We start from the raw sequence: 19,642 nt of genomic DNA, 5'->3' as shown, positions 1-19,642 counted from the left end.
ACTGTGCAGCTCCCACCCCAAAACTATGAAGGCAACTCACCACAGCTCATCCACCACTCTCACCAGCACGAAGAAGGTGTTCTTACTGACTCGCTTCTTAAACGTATCTGGGAAGTGGCAAAACTTCTCATATGTTGGTTGCAAATTAAAGAATCAACCGCTAGAACAATTAACAGCTGCCCTGAGGAACATCAGAAGGGATATTACTCCATCTTGATTAAAACTGGTGTTGAGTTTCTAGGAGATGGAGGACACTGCTATGGCCCTAATTAACATGGCACTGAGCTGCCACCAGGGATGCAGCAGGGGTGTGAGGGGGTCCTTGTGCCTTGCAGAACTGATGCTAGCAGGGCAGGTGGACCCTCAGACTACTGCCTCTAAGGTGGCATTTAACGAGCTGCACTCCTCTACTGCCATCTCCCACACCAGACTGAGACATCTCTCAGGTCTCCTAACAGATCTCAGACGTCACCTCCACCTTCCTCTCTGCCCAAATGGGGAGTGGCAGTGAAGGAGACAGCAGAGGCCGAGCACGTTTCCACCAGGTGCACAAATGGAGAGAGAAACAGCAAGCCAAATATCAAAGAGGGCCTGCAGGAGAGCCCCAGCCAATACTTCCACCGACAGCTGCTCCCCAAGGAGATTCTGCAGTGTCCTTGGCAGCACTGATCCCAGCAGGAGAGAGGGAGGCCGTCCCTGCTGCAGATGGCAGTGATGAGCTGTGGCTCAGGGCAGGGTGACATCAGGCTGCTTTTGTGGTGGGTGTGAGCAGGAGCAGAGCCCACCAGGCTCTGGGGGTGACAAGGACAGAGCCAAGGGAGGCACTGCATGCAGCGTGCTCAGCCTGCTCTGCGCTGCCAGAAGCACTAACACACTGTACGTGCAGCCCTGGCCTTGTTAGCAGATACAAGCTCAGAGCTGGAGGCTAAGAGGACATTATCTTCTGTGTTGCATTTCTTGTAATGAGAAGGAGAATAGGACTTGACAGTTGAGCCATCGCTGGTGTTAACCTACATCTGCCCAAGCAATTCTCTCAGCCCCTCTGAAGGACGGACACACGATCCCCATTCTACAGACCAGAATGGACAAACAAATGGCAACTTCCCCAGTTCTGTACAGAACATCTGAACTGCTCTTCTCTCCTGCCAGGGCCCCCAGGACACCACACTCAGGTCCAGCACTCTGCTTCCTACAGACCTGCCCTGTGGCATTTCCTATTTGTAGGCAGCAGAGATGAAGGAAGTGCTGCTCAGGGCACCTGCAGGGCGATCACAGCACAATGCTCTCAGCAGGTTTGTGACCAGCCAGCTCACCACCAGCTCCCTCCATGACGACTGCTCTGCTCTGCTCCCTGGGGCAAATTGCCTTTCATGGAAAAGGATATCTGTACTGCAGCTTCTTGATGAGCTCTTCAGGGGTAATAAATGTCCTGTATGTAGTCAGGAAGGCTTCACAGTACAGCACCAGATCTACAGAGAAAGACAAGGAAGCCTCAGTCAACCCTGCCTGCAGAAAACAAGGCTTCATGTAAGATTGAATCCAGCCTCACAGAAAGAGGACACCGACACAGACACATTTTGACAAGGATGAGCCGTACAGGAAAGCTGTGCTGTTGTTTCTCACCAGCAGATGGACCCTTAGGCACAAGAGCAGGAGCTGCCCTGTCCCCTAGGCTGGCTCCCATTTGCAGTACTTCAATTTGCTTTCAAGCTTATGCGACCACCAAAGGGATTGGTGAAACACACCTGTTTGTGGGACAGGAACTGTAGTAACAGGTCAAATTCAAATGTGCTGAAAGCCCTGGGGATGCTTTAAAGAGAAGATCTGACAATGAGAGGTGGGTGCCTGTTCTGCCTTTACTGCTCAGCCAGCACAGAGCCCTGCAGAAGACAGTCACTTCCCTCCTGAACAGGAACACTCATATTTCAGTGTGATGGCTTGGTGCTGCAGCCTCTCTGCCCTTGCTGTATTCCAGGAAGTCTGCCTCAGGGCAGCGTAAATATCTGATTATTTTCAACCAAAGGAGTAAATTGCACAGCAAAAACTGACTCTGCCCCGTGTGTGACCCTGCCACGACACGAACGCTGCCATGTGATCAAAATGGAAGTTAATTAGGCCTGATATCAAACCAAGCTGTGCTGCAGTCAGCATCTGCAGTGGGATGGCACGCTGCCCTGCTGCCCCGCTGCAACCACTGGAGAGGCTCAGCAGCACCCACAGGGGAAGGCTCCTGCTGGGCCTGCCCAGGCTTGGCTGTGCACGTTCCACCAGGACAGGGAGCACCCCACACCCACACCCACATGTCAGAACGTGAGCCCACTGTGCAGGGAAGGGTGGGAAAGCAGGGAACGGCGTGAGAGCCGTGCGTCGCTACCTGCAGTGCTCCTCTTGGCAGCAGTCTCACAGAGATGCTTCTTCGTCGTGCTCTGAAAGCAGAGCGTGCTGCTGGCTCTTGGCTAAAGCGATCAGATGTAAGCTGTAAAGCTGGAGGCTGGGTGGTCATGTCAGGGGTGAGCCCTAGGCTTGCTCCAGCTGTAATCCTGCACTCGCACGCGGCTGCGAGCACTTAACTGACCACGGATTTTGATCCCAAAGACCACAAGCCTCCTTTCATCCCTTATTCCATTTAGCTCTTTTAGGAAACTCAAATGGACAAGAAGCATCATGCAGCAGGGCGTGGAGTTGCATTTATTCTGGGTTCCCATCTGCCCAAAAGGCAACGTGAGGTAATACAGCTGGTCTGCTCTGGCACTCAAAGCTGCCAAGAAATTCATCTTTAAAGGAAAGCCTCTTAACTGTACCCCTCTGTGCTGTTTGGCTGATTGATTTACAAGCCCTGAATTCTTCTCATTGTAAGCTTAATTCATTAACCCTCTCAGTCACCCAAACACTGGGTTAGCATAGCACAAATTCCTCCGTGCTCCATTCAGATCAGCAGCTTGGCAGAGCATGCAAGGCTGAGCTGTGCGACGGCCCTGCGAAATGCACCGCTCCCCCTCTGCCCATCCTCTCCCCCTGTCCTGCTGTGCATTCAGAATCCTGCTCTGCTTTTTCCTCATCTCAAGAGGTTCTCCACAGCCTTCACCTCACTGCCTGCAGCCTCCACTGAGCTCCCCATTCAGGAACTGGTGGTTGAGCACACATCCCTTTGTCAAGTGGTGTCTTTAAACACAGTGGGGAAGTTCTTCCAATGTGATGCTTGTTCTGGAGAACAGCAAGAGTAAATCAGAGCTTCTCTATTCCAGTTTTGGCTTTTGTACATGGGGCATTTCCATTTAGATTTTTTTTTAAATGTACTTATCTAACCACAGGGCAATGAATTGCCTCCTTCTCTCTAGTATGCTCCTAACTTTGGTCCTCTGTGCCTGGATTTGATGCCTGACGTAAATAGGGAAATATATCTGCCAAGGGAAGGATTTTCCTGCGAGCTGAATGGTGCTGTAAGTAATTGGAAACACCTTATGCTACAGCATAAGAGCTGCCATTTAAAAATGCACATGAAAGATATCTCCCCTTTGGCTATCAAACCTCTAAAATATGAGAGCTGAGTGGTTCAGAGGGTTAGAACATTTCGCCTTGCATCCCAGGAGATAAGGAGATCAATTCTGGTTAAAGGCCATCAGCACAAATGCATTTGGCAGATTCAAAATCACTCTCTGGAAATGCTGCAATGACTGTGTGTGTCACAGCTCTCAGAAAGGAGCTGCTCCACATGGGTGGTGACTGGGGCTGGATTGAGAGTGGGGCTGCAACAAACAGAGCTAGGAGCTGCCACCCCTGGCTCTCTCCTCTACATCTCATTTCACATGCAGTAAATCCCCTCCCTGCCCTGGTCTAGGGGTAGTGGTACAGAGCTGGATGAGGCAGTGAGGCAGTGAGGAGGGGGTGGCAGCAGTGCCACCGGGCTGCCTGATGGCCACGGGTACAAAAGCCCCCATCACTTCTGCACTTTCAGAAGACAACATCTGCCCTCAGCAGGCCTGGAGACACCATGGCAGCAGTTCCACCGGCTCCAGGGCCATGAGGAGTTAATTCCAGCCCTGCTGTTAAATGGAATGACCAGGCGCTTATCCAGCTTACCTCTGTTTCACCAAAGATAAGCACAATCCCCCCTGCAACTCAGGGGATGATTAATGCAGAGCTCTCCACCCTGGTCCAGCAGCAAGAGTCACATCGTAACTGCTCACACCACAGAGCTGCAGAAGCCCAGCAGCAAAAGCCCACATCAGGTCATACTCCCCAGCTGTGTTTCGGGGCATCCCCTGTACCTTTCCTGTCGGTCTCTGTTGCATGCACCAACAAAATATCTCCAGATCCTCCGCGGACATCTGGCCCATCATCTCCCTGCAATGAGAACAGAAGTGCTTTACACACAACCCAAGCTCCAGTCTGGTTTACCATCTCTGGGGCTCAAACTCAGCACTGACTGGCAGAGCACACACTGTTCCTGGCACTGTTTGCAGCTCAAGTTGGGGCACGATCTCAAAGCGCTGGGCTAATCCTGGAATTTGAGTCAAACATTTGGTGTCCCAGATGAGGATTTGGGTCGATTACCACTCAGGGCCTTTGACTCCTTAAAACCAGGCTGTGAAGCACAGTGAAAGCTGAACCTTCTGGCCACAGAAGAATGAAGAGAAATATCCCAGACTCCCAAATGCTCCCAAAAGACCATTAACAGAACAGCAGCTCTGTGTGAACTGTCTCAAAGTGCAGGATCATGTACCACAGTGGCTGTGGGGTGAGAGGTCGTGCATTCAACTTGCATGCCCCTGGAACATCAAAAACCTAGCAAGTTAATTCCCTAATCTGGAACTATTTGGCTGGAGGTCACCTGAAGCAATCCAATAACCAGGAGCAGAAGAATAGCCCTGCTAACTCCTTGACCCCTGCATTATTGCTTTGAGAACATCCCTCTTTTAGCTCCTGCTATTCGCAACTGAAAATATGCAGCACTCATCTGTCAGTCAGCCAGTGGTTCCCACGCTGCAGGAAATGGGGTGCAGGAGCAGTACTCTATTGTTTATAATATGCAGACCATAAAGGAAGAAAAAAGGAAGAAAAAAGTTAAGGGCTGATGCAGATCTGCTACTCCAAAACGATCAGCAATCACTGTTGTTTTTGTGTGTTTTTTTTTTAAAGCTGATGGAAATATTCCTGCAGGTCAGACTGGAATCGTGCCTGGCTTCCCTTATCTAAACCTGTTATTTTAATATGCAAAACACTGGAAAAAAACCCACAGACTTGCAGCCATTGAGCAGCTATTTCTAAAATGTGAATTCAAGTGACTCTCTGGCAAGACACATAAAATACTACTCATGGAATCAGCAACAGCTTCTCATTCTCTCTCTCAGCTGCCCAAAGAACACTTCTAAAGTGTCAGTAAATGACAAGTTCTTTCTATTGTTCAGAATAGCCCCTGATAAATCTGAAAGCTTCAAAAGCTTGTGTATTCCCTCAAGCTGCATGAAAAAACAGCTTGGTTGAAGAGCATAGTAAGCAACAGTGTCTGGGAATGCACCCAAGCCAGAAACAAAGTCATTTCTTACATTGGCTTCTCCATCAGCAACGCAATGTCCTGTTTGGGAAACATGCTAACCATGCCTTCAGAAAATCAGCTCTCAGTAGAATATAAACCAAAGAACATGAACAACACCCCGAAGGAGCCCACCTCTTGCTTCAGTGTTAACCTAGCCATAATTTCACTGTGGTCGATAAGGGAGAGCTCATCCACTTCTTCCTCCAGCTGTGACGATTCCAAAGCATCTGGTGACTGCTGCTGCCTGTAAAAAACAGGCAAACAACCATCAGTGTCGTCGTCCATCTGATGACCGAGGGATGCTGAGTCCACCTGAGCTCTCAGTGAACAGATCCTCCCTAAGTAGCAGTAAGCACACAGAAGGCCTGGAGGTAAAGCTTTTGCAAACAAGCCTACAGATCTAGCAGTAACTCTGTTAGTTTGTGCACCACTTGAAAAACAAACCAACCTTTAGGACCTGCCTGGATTTCTGGCACAAAGGATTTTACCATGCCCTGCATGAATACACACTTTCACATCTCCTTAATTCACCAGATTATTAGTGCACACAAATCTAAGCCCTCCCTCAAATGTACAGAGACTAAACATGCTCCAAATGCTGCTGCTATGGGCTGTGATCTGACAAAAAAAATTATATATATATATATATATATATATACATACATATACTCTTTCTGCAGGAAGATCTGGCATCCTGACCACTTTTTTGGTGCACATTACTCCACAGACAGGTGCTCTTGCACCTGGGCACTTTCTCGATGCCTGCATTCATAAGAACATGGAAAAAGTGCACATCCCTTACAGCTTTCCCCAGGCACAGGTCAGAATTTGGTGCAACAATCTGCACTGAGCTTTGCAGAGCACTGCTGTATTGCCTCCTTCACTGCAGGGATTAAAAGCCTCAAACCAACTGCAGAAAATAGGAGGAGGGAAGTTGACTGTCACACACAAAACAATGCTGTTCTCTATTTTTGCCTCAGAAATGCAATTGAAGAGCAATCTCGAGCAGCAGGGAAGCACTCACTCCACTCCTACTGAAGCCCATCTGTTACAGCCTGCACCTCTTCATTTACATAGGCAAATGATAGCTAAGAGTATTAGAAGGGATATAAAGACTCCTGCTCTGGGGCCTCTGCCAGCCTTTAACTAGCAGGGTTAGGAAGAAATTCCCTTCTTGAAGACTATTTCCCAGCAGTGACACAGACTTTTTTCATGTTTCCCTGGAAGCAGGAGGGAGCAGCCAGTGTCTCTGACAGGACTGCCAATTAGATGGCCTTGCAATGACAAACATAGGCTGCATTAACCCCTACTGGCTTGCTGAGTTAACTAATGACATCTTGCCTTGATCCTCCTTCTGCAGTAGGATCCCACTGCTCTGCCACTGTGCAAAAGAACCCAACTGAATAGGCTTAAAACCTGAAGGGCTGGGGGCAGAAGAGGCAGCCACAACGAGCCCCAGCAGAGGAAAGGGAGAGGAACATCACTGGTGCTCTGCACACCTCCAAGCAGGGAAGCAGCTGTAACAGGGGAGCCAGGCTCACCTCTCAGCACCATCTTTGCCTTCCTTCCCCATGGCACTGCTGTTTGAAGTGGAGTCTTTGGAATGGCCGTCTTTGACAGAGGGAGATTCCTGCAAAGAGAAGGAAGTTTTTCATTTTTGTCCTGGATCCTGCATCACAGCCAAGCCTGCATTTACAGTCTTACTGCCTCTAAACGGCTCTTTGCTGTAAATTCCTTCAGAGCAGTTAAAGATTGATGCAAGTTAATGCCAAATGCCAGGAAAACACAGAAGTTAATTAGATAGGAAATTTGGGACCATCTCTGGAGACTAGTGCAATTAGTATTGTTTGCCTTTAACGTTGTGAAATGATGCTGAAAGTTACAACACAAGTCAGCTGTTGTCTTGAATTTTAACTCTCTCACTGCTTTTTTTTTTCCAGCCCTTACTGTTGAAATACACTTGCCTTCTGCTTTAATCAGAATGGACACAGCCAGCTCCAAGCTCTCCAGTTTCAGTTCCCCTCTCAGTTACAGCCCCCAAAAGACCAGACTGCCTTGGGGAGGGGGGGATGCAAAGTGCCTTTCCTACTCCCTTCTCCTCCATCAGAAGAGCTCACACAATGATGGAACGCTTCCACTTCACAATTCATGGCTGTGGAAATGAGGCTAATGCAAACAAGCAGAACCACCCGAACACAGCATGGAACAGCAGGTGGACAGCTCGGAGAAAATAGAGTTGCAGCACTTTAAATTAGCCGTTTATTAAAGAGAGAAACAGCCATGAATGGCAAATGGGGATATTAATCTAACAGTGCTGGAGTTCAGAATTATTTAACATCATGCAAAGCGAACCTTGGACATTCCATCTACTGAACTGACAGGATTGAAAGCACCTCTAACCCTGCCCAGCTTTGGTGGGGATGGTGCACCAGGGAGCTGAGATTTGTCAGCACCTGTGGAATTTCTCCAGGCTGCATCTATCTGTAAAGTCCTTTGCTTCCAAGTTAAGAATCAGTTAGTGATTGCCCAGAGGGCTGGGGCTGTCCTAATGAAGGGGAATGATGGGAGCACCGTCTCCTTGGATATTTAATGCCAGCAGGGATAACGGCTTTGGAAACATCCTGCAGATGGGCTGCTCTAGGTGAGGGCTGGCAAAGGGACCAGCACAGAGCTCTGAGGTGACACAGCAGGAAGGTGGCACCTCCCTGCCATGGGGTATGTCCCATCTCAAGGCAACAGCTCAGATAGGAGGCTGGAGGGAAGGAAGAAGCAGTGCGTGGTTACGGTGCTGTTGATCAATCACTTCGTACCCAAGTGGGGAAGGAAAAATAAGAATTAAAAAAGGGGAGCACAAGGCTTTATTTATTGAAATAGGAAAGCCAAAGCGATTACAAGAGTAAACACAGACAGAAGACCGTGCTGGTCAGAGTGCAGCTGTCTAAAAGGGAACCTTACGCAAGCAGCTCCAAACAAACAGCAAAGCACAAATGGGCCACAGAGGAAGGCAAAGCCATCCCTCCATCCTGCCGGGGCTCTCAGCATCAGAACAGGAGGCCATCAAAGCCTGCAAGCCAGGAGACGGCAAGCGAAGGGACCACCAGCAAGGGGACCGGGCACCCCGGGGTGTGCAGGGGCCGGGCCACAGTGTGAGCTCAGCATGCACCAGGCAGCCCCTTCCCAGAGCGTGGCCTCTCCCGGTTACTTACTCCTCCAGCATGAGGGAGTTCCCCGTTGCTCTGGCCAGAGGAATACAGATTGACGTATTCACCCTCACCAGCCTCCTCACTGGCGTTTTCACTCTAGGGGAGACAGGATGAAAGGAAATACGTGACGGTGCCCCTGGGCAGCGTTGGCTGGTAGCAAGCACTTGCGCCCTGCGGTGCCATCACCGAGGTGGCAGCCTGTCCTCCAGCTGCATGTTCCCAGAGGTGACCAGACCGGAGTTCTCAAGGACTGTCCTGAAGGCCCTGAGCTGCAGCAGGACAGCAGCAGGCACTGCGTAGCAAGAGCTGCTATGGGAGCTGTGCAGGTGCACAGTGCACATGAGGACATCCAGCGTGCAGCTGTTAAGCGTTCAGAGCCTGAGCACAAGCGCCATTGTGCCGCTGCCAGCCCTGAGGAGCCAGGCTGAGCCAGACTTGAGGGCTGCTGGGTGCTTACGAGGACCCGAAACAACAAAGATGCAACAGCAAGGTCAGGTCTAAAAGGTGAAAAACTGATTTCTGTGGTGTATGTCCCTCTTCTCAGTACTGTGAAGAGGCAGAGTTGAGGTTCTGATCCCATCAACCGTAGGTTTTGCAACACACAGATGAGAAATCGCCTTGTAAATGAGGTGCTTAAAGAAGTAACCTGCCTACTGGCCTGCTAAACCAACCAGGGACCTTGAACTGAGGAAACAGCTTTCAGCCCAACTCCAGCACTGCGTTACACTTTGCACTGAGTGCCAGCAGTGCTGGCAGCTGGGGACAGCAGAAGCCCACAGAAAGTAGTGGCTTATGTAAGGAGAGTGTGGAGCTGAGCTAAGTCACTGCTCCTGGGGCTCACCAGGGACTCAGGGAGCAGACATGCAGCTCCTGCAGGATGTGAAGCACTGCTGGGAGCCAACCTCGCCAAGCACTCCTTTACCTTCCTCTGATTTGTATCACAATTGCAGGAAGCTATAGCAACTTCTCTTCCTCTCCCCTTCACCAGCATTTGACATTTTATGTTTCCAACCTCTCAAACCTGTGGGGTTGCTCAGATTTACAGCCACCGTTTTTGTACAGAAAACTCCCTCTGCATTCACACGCAAGTTTGGAAACCAAATCACAAGTATTAACACAAGTGACATTCCTTTAAAACAAAAACAAGCCCGGCCTTGCGTTAAGGTGCACACGATCACCTCTTTGGACAGTCTCACCGAAGGCGTCTGCAGAGAATCAGTGAGAGAGGTTTCAGAAGGAAGGCAGACAGGAGCACTCCCGTTAAAGCTGCTCTCCTGCGAAGAGGAGTTTGGCACATCCCCAGTGCTGGGAGACGGGCTGGCCGTGGCTGGCACTGCGAGGTCAGAGCTCGGAGACAGGTGGACGGGCGGAAAGGGTGCGGTGGAGCAGGAGGAGGAGGTAGAAGACAGGAAAGGAGGTACGGAGACTTGGTTGTGAGGCACAAAGTCCTGCGAGTAGGACCTAAACACAGACTTGTACTACGGGGACGCAGAGATGCACAACACAAAAACAAAGAAGATGGGAAAAGGAAGGAGACAGACAAGAGAAAAAGTGATTAGATCAGCGGCAGCTTAGCAGTGACAGCACAAGGTAATTCTAACAAAGGCACCTCCGTGCCCACAGGCAGCCCTGAACAGAAGCAACCTTATTTTCTCCTCCACGTGTTAGAGCAGGAATTGTTACCTGGGCGGGCAAGTTTGATGGTGAGGTGAGCCCTTCCACAAACAGCAGCCTAGGGCAGGATGGATGGTGGCAACGGGGTGGTCAGCATGGAGGGACACCTGGTGCTGCAGCAGTGAGCAACAGAGCACACCTGGACAGCACCAGACTGGCTGAAGGGATGTGAAGGTATACAGAAACCACGGCTGTGAGTGCGCTGGAAGCATCTCAGCAGGGAAAAGCACTCTGAGGGCTTTCTGCTTTGCTGGGATTTTCCACTGGATCCCAATTTAAGATGCCGTTTGCTCCAGCCCTGTAATTTAACAGCTACTGTGTCAAGACCGTTCCAGAATACACAGTTCACAGTGAGGGGTGACTGGATTGTGCCTTCAGAGCAACGCTGAAGGATAAAGGAGATTACAGCAGTAGATGCTTTCACTCCTTTCCATCTGAGAAATACTGGGAGTAAAAATGATAATTGCCCTCAGGAGCCCTGAATTCCTTATCAAACCAATCCTTTAATGCAGTGCCTCCAAGAGTCAGCTGAAGAGATGAAAGGAGATCATCTACATAAAGCTTCATTTCACCATCTCTCCTAATCATCAGATTACTGTTCTGATAATATTAAGCAGGGTGCAGGGGGAGTATGCTGCCAAGAAAAACATGAGCAATCCTCTGCCTTTTAACATCTGGTGCTAGTAAGATGTGCCATCAGGGTGACAACAAAACAAGAACAGAACACAGCTGACACCCACCAGAAAAATAAATAATGAAAAGACAACAATGCTAAACCTGCTGGAGGGGAGTTTATCTTACAGCTTGTAGAGCTCGGTCACTAGTGAGATCTGAATTGTAGCCCTGTGGACTGAAGGAAGGAATAACCGTGTCATCCCAAACCCAGGCTGAAATACAGCTGTGGAGCTGTGGTGGTTGCTTGGAGCAATATCACAGAATCAGGGAATCACAGAATGGCCTGAGTTGAAAAGGACCACAATGCTCATCCAGTTTCAACCCCCCTGCTGTGTGCAGGTCACCAACCAGCAGCCCAGGCTGCCCAGAGCCACATCCAGCCTGGCCTTGAATGCCTGCAGGGATGGGGCATCCTCAGCCTCCTTGGGCAGCCTGTTCCAGTGCCTCACCACCCTCTGAGTCAATAACCTCTTGCACTATACAGCTCCCAAGCAGCTCAGCTTGCTGAAAAGTGACAGAGTAAAGGAAGAAAGGGAAACAAAAGCATGAATTGGAAAATTCAGGAGAAATGAATTAAATTGATAAGAACCAAAGCTCGGTCCATCACCTGCACCTTGCAGCAACACCCAGCTTGGCGGTGGTATTTTTCTCCCTTCTTTACAATATATAAGCTTAAAAATCTGAACTGAGAATCGCCTCAGGCTCCTAGCCTGTGAACAGAAGTTTCTCCACTACAAGCAGGAAAGGAAACAAAGGTCAGAGGCCAGACTTTACCTTCTACCAGCTCAATCCTCCAGCTCCCCTCCGTCGTGCTGCAGCTCTGGCAGCGCTCCCTGTGCACCCAATGCAACTCACGGCCATAATACAGAGGAGCAGAGGGAGATGCTTTGGAAAGAGAGCTTAAAAGACTACTGAAGAATAATCAAAATGCAAATCCCTACCGCATGCCTGTGGCTAAAAGGAGACGGGTGCTAGGGCAGGCTCCTCTCTCTTCCTGCCCATTTCTTCATGGCTGAGTAGCCCTGGCTCCAGGGACACCGTCTGCTTTTGGAGCTGCCTCAGTAACAATGACAAGTCTAATCTCTGTATTTACTTTCTGCCTGGATAAATGCTCTACATTTATTCATTTTCACTTGCATGGCACAAAACACTAAATCCCTCGTAAGACTCTGGGCTCATGACATCATCTTGGCTCAGCAGATTCATTATGCCTGCCCTGTCTCCCTGGTATTTCATGATCTCACTGGCGCTAACATGCCAACTAATGCCCCAAGTCCCAGGCTCACCCCTCAGAAAAAGAACAGGAGCAAAGTGGATGGAGCACATGCATCTCCCACCAACACACTGCAATGGCTCTTGAGAACTTGCTCAGCAATCTGCTGCCCCAGCGATGAGACCCAGTGTGACCCACAAACAATCATTAAATGATGCAGGCATGCTCTCAGCTTGCTGCTAAACGAAGGGAACAGCACAGAAAAGCCTTTGGTGTGCTGGCATTGATTAGCCAAGCTGTTCTCAACTTCCAGTCTCCCAGTACTGTTTGCATCTCGCAGAAAGCAGCCAGGAAGACCCCTCCTTCCTCCTGCTCAAGCAGCCCAGGAATTCCAGCTATGCAGCCATGCTGGGACAAGAGCCAAGAATGCAGCATACTTTGAAAGTGGAAAAACACCCTGCGGTGGAGATGAGGTCCATATGGCACCATTCCTGCTGTGCCCACCCAGCCCAGCCCAGCCAGCAGCTGCAGCAGGAATTGCTGCCATGGGGCCTGGGAGGTGCACCGCCCTGAGAAGCCCTATCATCCCATAAAAGCCAGGCTTATTTTGGGAGGGGAGAGTCCATTCAAGACAACTGTTGGAATGAAACCAGTCCTCTGCCCTCCACAAAATCAGAGGCAACAGTTTATCTTAGAAGCAAATCAGTGCTTGTTTTTTCTCTGTTTTTTTTGCAGGGTCAGCAAGGCCTCAGCTATGGCTGCACGACCTCCAACTCCATGACTTTGCTTTCAGCGAAGAACTTCAAAATAATCTTTGAGAAGCTAGAAAGCAACCAGATCCCTTGAGAAAAGACATTTTCCTCTTTCCAACTGCTGTTAAGTCTCCCATCATGAGGGATTCTGACCTGCGACAGCAAATGGCCAGCACAGGGAAGAAGAGAGAGCAGGGAGAGATCCCTCCCCTCTCCCCACTGAAGCAGATTTAGATAAAGCTCCATCACTTGGGAAGCATTTCCACAAGGAGCGCTCTGAGTTCAGAGCAATCTCCTGGGAGCAGCAGGAAGGCAGCCTGTCCAGACCTGACAGTTTACATGCACTGAAAGCAGCATGGCACACACAGCCCTTCCAGAGATGGCATCTTTCAACATCTTCAATTTGCTGCCTTTGATTGTTTGTTTCAGAACAGCCTTCCATCATTAAGAGGGGCGTTACAGGATGCCCCAAAGGTCAATGACGTTAGGAACGTTTATTTGGGTTAGATGGCAGGAGATAAACACTCTAACAGAAACCTTACTTAACATCCACTCGGCCCTGGGTTCAGGGAGAAAGGGTGTTCATAGGCAGCTGCTGATTGTAACAGCAATGTGCATCCTACATTCAGAGCTGAACTCAATCAAACGGTTGTCAGAGCATCTGAAGCATCAGCAGCCACAGTTCTTACCTTTTAAGCAGAGCCTTCTCTGTCACCCTACTGACTCTTGCCAAATTAACTGCGATCCTGCCAGACACTCCCAGATCAGATAGAGCATCCGACTCCCAAAACAAGAAGCTATCAGAGGAAAGGATCAACCTTTTAGGTTTCCTCTGCTAATGCTATTAAGAGAGAGACGTGGGCAGCGCGCCAGAACTGAGTGCCCAAATTCTAACAGGAGAGAACTATGTGCACAAATACTGGGCACTGTATAAAGCTACACCCTAAGAATATAATTACACAGACAACCATTGGAAAACACTTCCTATCTCATGACACAATTCTGGGCTTCCAGGTACTTTTGCTAATGAGGAAGGAAGTGCTCCTACAATGAATGGGTGGAAACACAAGCTGCCAAAAGAACGGCTTCAAGCGCTGCCACAGGAAAGGCAGCAACTCCTCCTGCTTGAATGCTTCTCAGCACAGCCTCTGACCTGGTCACACGGCTGATCTTGCTATTTTTAAAGAATGGTCAGCACAGCAGATGGATGGATGAGGTTTTCTGTTCCCTTGGGAAAGGCTCTCCTGGCTTCTGTATGAGAAAATACAAAATCCAAATTTCTAATTAACTGGAATGCAGTGAAAATGGGTGGAGGGAATGAAAACATTGGCAAAACTTGCTGATCGTGCTATCGTGCATCTCTCCTGAAACTATCAGAACTCAATCTGATCACAACTACAGCTTCAGCTCCTGTCTACCTTGTAAGCAATACCACCGTATCTAGCAGTCAGATCTTGCAAAGGCAGAGCATGGAGATGAAGGCAAGGCTCCTAAAAAGCCATACAGAAATTGTGATATATGGCCTAGTCCCCCCAGGGGACTGCTTCCACAGGCCTCCACAGGGACAGGAAGTGTAAAATAAACATAAACCACAGGGGGAAGTGACTTTCACAAGCAGGATTAGGTGATGTCAGCACACAACAGCACTATGATCCCATATCAACCTGCAGTGGGAACAAACAGAAATGCAGGAGGAAAACGAAACAGGAAAGGCAAAACAATGCTTAACGCTCAAGAGCTGGTTACATGGATGCAAAGCTTGTTTTCTCCTTCTCTTTACTCCAAACTAAGGAGCCAAATCCTGCTTGGGACAGAAAGGAATCAACACACTGTGTTCTCATGGTCCTGATTTCTTAATGGCTCCCACCATCAAACCAATAAATGAGCCAAAATAACTCAGCCCCTGGTGAAGACTGGAGCTGCAGTCTGGGCAGCAAATGGAACGGAGCTACAAACAGAAGCAAGGCAGGGAAAACATGCAGAGCACATGTCTGAATGGCGAGCATCTTTAAGCACTTATCTGACCCGCCTCTTCTTGAGCAGGCTTTAATGCACACACAAGAAACAAAAGCAGTTGCTGTGAATTTTCTGTGCATTTTCTCAATCTGCTGAAGATATGCCTGAACAAGTGAAAGCAGAAGTGTTGAATTAAGAGTTTTCATAAGGAAATCACTTGCACCTTCTGTTGGAACTGGGTGGCCAATTCGGCTCCCCAGAAGTTTACTGGAAATGGTCCTTAATGTAAAGGAAAACAAAAGACAAAACAGCATTTTGAGAAAGGTAAGATGTTTCTCCACAGTGGAAATACAGCCAGTTTTCCACTGGTGGTGGTTTCATGCTTCAGATGAACAAGTACACCCCTTGTTTCAGCAAAGAAAACTTCCTTGCTGTAAGTGAATGAAAGCCTTTCTGCAGTCTTTGGTGGAAAACGTGGAGAGATAGCAACGTATCTCAGTTCCTGACTGATTTTTTCTGTCAGTGCAGTTCCCTGCTGCCAGGAAGCCAGGAGATTTGATTCCTGCCTCTGGGACATCTGCCCAGCCACCTCCAGTCAACAGCACAAGGAGCTGAGAAGGGAGGGAGGTGATCTGCTGTAGAGAAACTACTGCAGACAGTTACCAAGGTGGATGCTTCCCTACTGCACCTCTTTCCCCACTGTCCAACAAAATAGAGTTGCTTTCAGAAGAGGTGGGAAGGTGGAAATCCCTACAATGCTCCTGATACAACCCAGTTGTTCCAGCAATGCAAGATTTGATGGTGTGACAGTGGGGAAGACAATGCTGGACGTCCTTACAGCCCATGCTATGAATGTGAGCCTTGCTGCCACAGAAGCCAGATGTGAATCAGAGCTGATGAATGCCGGACCCAACCTGGCAAACCGACAGGGTCTGATCCAGTCGCTCAGGACCTGCCTCAATCCAATACAAGCTATTACCTGTGAGACAATTTCCTACAACGAAGGGAAAAGAATGATCAGTGGGCAGACAGAACAGTGGTGGCTCCTGGACTGCAGCAGTGCTGCAGCTCTGATGGGAAAGAAAAACAAGTCAGGATTCTGGAAAATAAATTCATAAATTACAAATTAAAAGTAAAGAACCCTGTCTGAAAACGATGGTTTTAAGCCCTGTGAAGCAACAGAAAGGAGCTAGCCCTTTGTGCACAGGCACAGGGGGCTAACATGCAAACCCTGCCATAGGCTCAGGCCTTCCTGCTGCCTTCACATGAACAGACTGACACAGAGCTAGTGGGCTGCCCCTGCTGTCCATCTCCACTGATGATCTGGGTATGCAGGAAGGCAGCTCCTGAGCTGGCTGTTAGGGAAAGGCGTGCTCTGGCACCACCCCCACTGCTGGGAGCAGTGGATAGCTGATGCTCAGCTCCTACCATATCTACTGCTCACCATCAGCACTCACTCGACAGTGGGGAAAATGAAGACATGAGAATGACAGGAGTGCAGTGCAGATCACAGCAGCCTTTGCATGAAACAATCATTACAGGCAATGCCCAGGAGCAGAATGCAGGAAGGGTTCTGGTCGGCTGAGTGCAGAACGCAGGGTGTCACCCTGGGAGGGATCCAAGCCTTAACAGCTGTTTCACACTGCTGTCTCATTAGGGATGGGGAAAACGGGATAAACCACGGTGATAGTATTATATGGGTCAGCTATGAAATATGTAAGGACATTGGTATTTTGCAGCTCAGAGACAAAGAGATGCTGTCAAGTGAAAACAGCATTTCTGCCTGTCATGACCACGAGATTACCATTATTTGAAGGCATTAATTAATTAAGTCATCATTTTTAATTCAGTTTACTTTCTTTGTGCACCTGACAGAGCACTGCCCAACTCATACTTCAACCATTCATCTCGCCTTCACCAAATCCCTGCAGAAGTAAGGATTTTCTAACGTGATTTTAGCATTTCATCAAATAATATATTCAGAATAACGTAGTCTGAATCAAGATCAGAACAGTTCAGAATGGTTAAGTATGCAGTGACCACTTAAATCAGGACACTTCTAGAAGTGGAAGTGCCCAGGTATTTTTAGAACGTTACAGTATCATATTTATAGCCTCTCAATTAAAACAAAACCAGTGACACACTTTTATCTGGATTACAGTTCTGTGTAACGGAGACCTGTACAGTTAAGAACTTTTGCCTTAGTTCAAACCTTAAAACTGTTTTTTCCACACACTTATGCAAGCACCAACCTTCACCTTCCCAACACCTCAGCTTCCCTGCTCCCAAGGTTATGCCACACTGCTCTCCCTCACACCAAAGGAAGCCAGCAGCTTTCATTCACTGCATGTGCATTAACATACTCGTCCCTGAATACTTCCTTCTTCAGGCCCGGCACACAGCTTCACTGTCATTTTTAGAGAATGAGTAAATGTTGAAACGCAGTGACGGAGTGGGAGGATAGTTTTCAAATATTCAGTATTAAACTACAGCACTTCTGAGTTTTCCCTGCTCTTGCCTGATAACATCTCCAAAATCAGTGTAATTTACAAAACATCCACGTTGCTGTTAAAAAAGTCTGTTCTCAGCTATCATCATGCAGGCAATCAGAACACAACCAGACAGTTCTACATGCAAACACTTCCCACACTGTTGAGCCACTGGAATTCCATGGTTAGATTTAATTTCATTACATTAACACTCTGTTGTTGCTACCATTTAATTTAAGCAGCTGATCATACATTTAGGCAGTGCTGTAAGATTATTCTTATTTCAATTTACATAATTTTCAGCTCCTCCTGTGGTTCTGACTGCTCATCAGTGCAACTCAGAGATCTGAGCTTGTTTGGGACCACGGAGATGCAAAGAGATGCAGACAAGCAAACATGACATGAATGATGTGTCAGAGGCCATTTTCTAGGAAAAAAAAATTAAGGAGCCATATCCACTGTTCCATGCATTTGGCTAAACCCATCTATTTCAAGGATGGCATCTCGTTATTCCTCCGAAGGCCAGGCTCACACAGCAGTACTTAATAGGCGCATTCGCATGGCTGGCGTTATGCAGCAGAACAAAAAGGCTGTGCAGTGCCACCGGCAGCCTGGGGGTGAGCAGGTCAAAGCAGAGTGCCTGAGCACCCAGGCCAGATCTCCTCCCAGCCCCAACACAGACACAAAAACCACATTTTCCCTGTATTTCAGCTAGCAAGATTTGCACCCTGCTTTCATCACCTGCCTTACAACAATCGAGTTCAACCCTCCCTCCCCCACCGTAGAACCTCACCCAGAACTGGCAGCATTAGCACAGGGCTTGCAGATGAGCATTTCATCACCAGCACAAACACACACACAGGTTACAGAAGCACGGAGAGCAACTCACCGAATGCACAGGAAAGGAGCTGTGCCGGTTGAGAAAGGAGTTAGAGACTGACATAGTGAGGCCCTGAGCGGCACCGGTGTCCTCGGGGGTGAAGGGCACTTTAGTTTGCTGGACACAGTAGGAGACAGAAGGGAAAGAAGAGGCAGCATAGGAGGCCTGCTGAACAGAGGGGGAGAAAGCAAGAGACAGGAGAAACAAAGAAAGAAAGCACAGAAAAGGCTATGAATAAAGGGTAAGAAATGCTAACTGTAAAACAACGCATATAATGACTTGTTAAGCAAACAGCTATTCATACAGTTCATCAGAGCCAGACACACCAACGTGCCTTTCCTGAGCTCAAGGGGTGTGTCAAAAATCACAGCTCAAATCTTCTTTGTTTCACAAATCCCTTAAAAATAAACAGCCCAAGACAGCTGTGCCAGGGGGAAGCATGCTGCTCCTCACTGCCCTTCTTCTCCACGGCACCAGGGGCAGAAGCCCACAGGAGCAGGTATGGGCAGGAGCAGCTGCCCAGCAAGGAGCTGCCCCTCTCAGCTGGGCAGCAGCTGACTCCTGCAGATTAGCAGTTTTTTGTGGTCTTGTTTTTTTGGCCCATCTGCAGATTGGAAACTTGAGACTGTATAGTGTGGCCTGTAGGGCTTCACAGGTGCTGCTGAGATATTGCTTAACAGGACACCCAGCAAATTTTCAGTCCAATTCTAAATGACAGATCGTTTGCACAGGAGAGAGATATTAGTCTGCAAATAACAAATACTATCAGGAATTTCTCCTGAATTCCACTACAGTAAGGGCCCAAGGGAGGCCAAGCTGTATCTAGGCTTTCTCAGCTCTGACCTGTAGAATGTAACATACAAACATTTCACATACAAGCTATGAAGCTTGCAAGAACGGACTTCCTAATTATTATTTTAGAGGAGTCCATCCAGCAGACTTCCTCGCTGCTGGAGCAGCTGATGTCCCCATGATTTGCTGCTTCAGAATCTCTCAGGGCACTGGGAGCTGAGGAACAATAGGACCTGATGGCTTTTCCAGTGATTGCTGAATGAGCCATTCTCTGCTTGCATCACCTTCCCAACTGGAGATGAAGGCAGAGGCACAAGGCTGCATTTTAAGAAACCTCTGCTTCAGGGGAACTGCAAGCAACACCTTGATAGCATCAGCTTGCAAAACTAGAAGGATGCCTGACAGGCAGAATGGTGACATCTTGGCTGCCCAGATAATGATTAAAGGGCAGCAAAGAAATGCTTTGCTTCCA

General features: G+C 48.6%; 1 protein-coding gene across 14 annotated transcripts in view; it reads right to left on the bottom strand.

Moving 5' to 3' along the window:
• RAPGEF1 (Rap guanine nucleotide exchange factor 1) overlaps positions 1-19,642 on the bottom strand; it is a 76,341-nt gene that overhangs the window by 6,178 nt on the left and 50,521 nt on the right. For 7 of the 14 annotated variants that reach the window (XM_042879219.1, XM_042879218.1, XM_042879220.1 and 4 more), the window contains 8 exons: positions 18,388-18,546; positions 9,918-10,217; positions 8,743-8,835; positions 7,078-7,166; positions 5,669-5,780; positions 4,269-4,344; positions 1,385-1,469; positions 41-133 (listed from right to left, as the gene is read on the bottom strand). In XM_042879219.1, coding sequence (XP_042735153.1) covers positions 41-133; positions 1,385-1,469; positions 4,269-4,344; positions 5,669-5,780; positions 7,078-7,166; positions 8,743-8,835; positions 9,918-10,217; positions 18,388-18,546 — 1,007 coding nt within the window. The remainder of the gene's footprint in view (positions 1-40; positions 134-1,384; positions 1,470-4,268; positions 4,345-5,668; positions 5,781-7,077; positions 7,167-8,742; positions 8,836-9,917; positions 10,218-18,387; positions 18,547-19,642) is intronic. The other 7 variants (XM_042879214.1, XM_042879213.1, XM_042879215.1 and 4 more) reach the window with 7 other exon arrangements.

This window comes from Lagopus leucura, unplaced genomic scaffold (genome assembly GCF_019238085.1).
Source record: "Lagopus leucura isolate 7727_CA_CO unplaced genomic scaffold, USGS_WTPT01 Super-Scaffold_100022, whole genome shotgun sequence".
NCBI classification, from domain to species: Eukaryota; Metazoa; Chordata; class Aves; order Galliformes; family Phasianidae; genus Lagopus; species Lagopus leucura.
The sequence above is the reverse complement of the archived record's forward strand: the minus strand, read 5'-3'. Positions and strand labels throughout refer to the sequence as shown.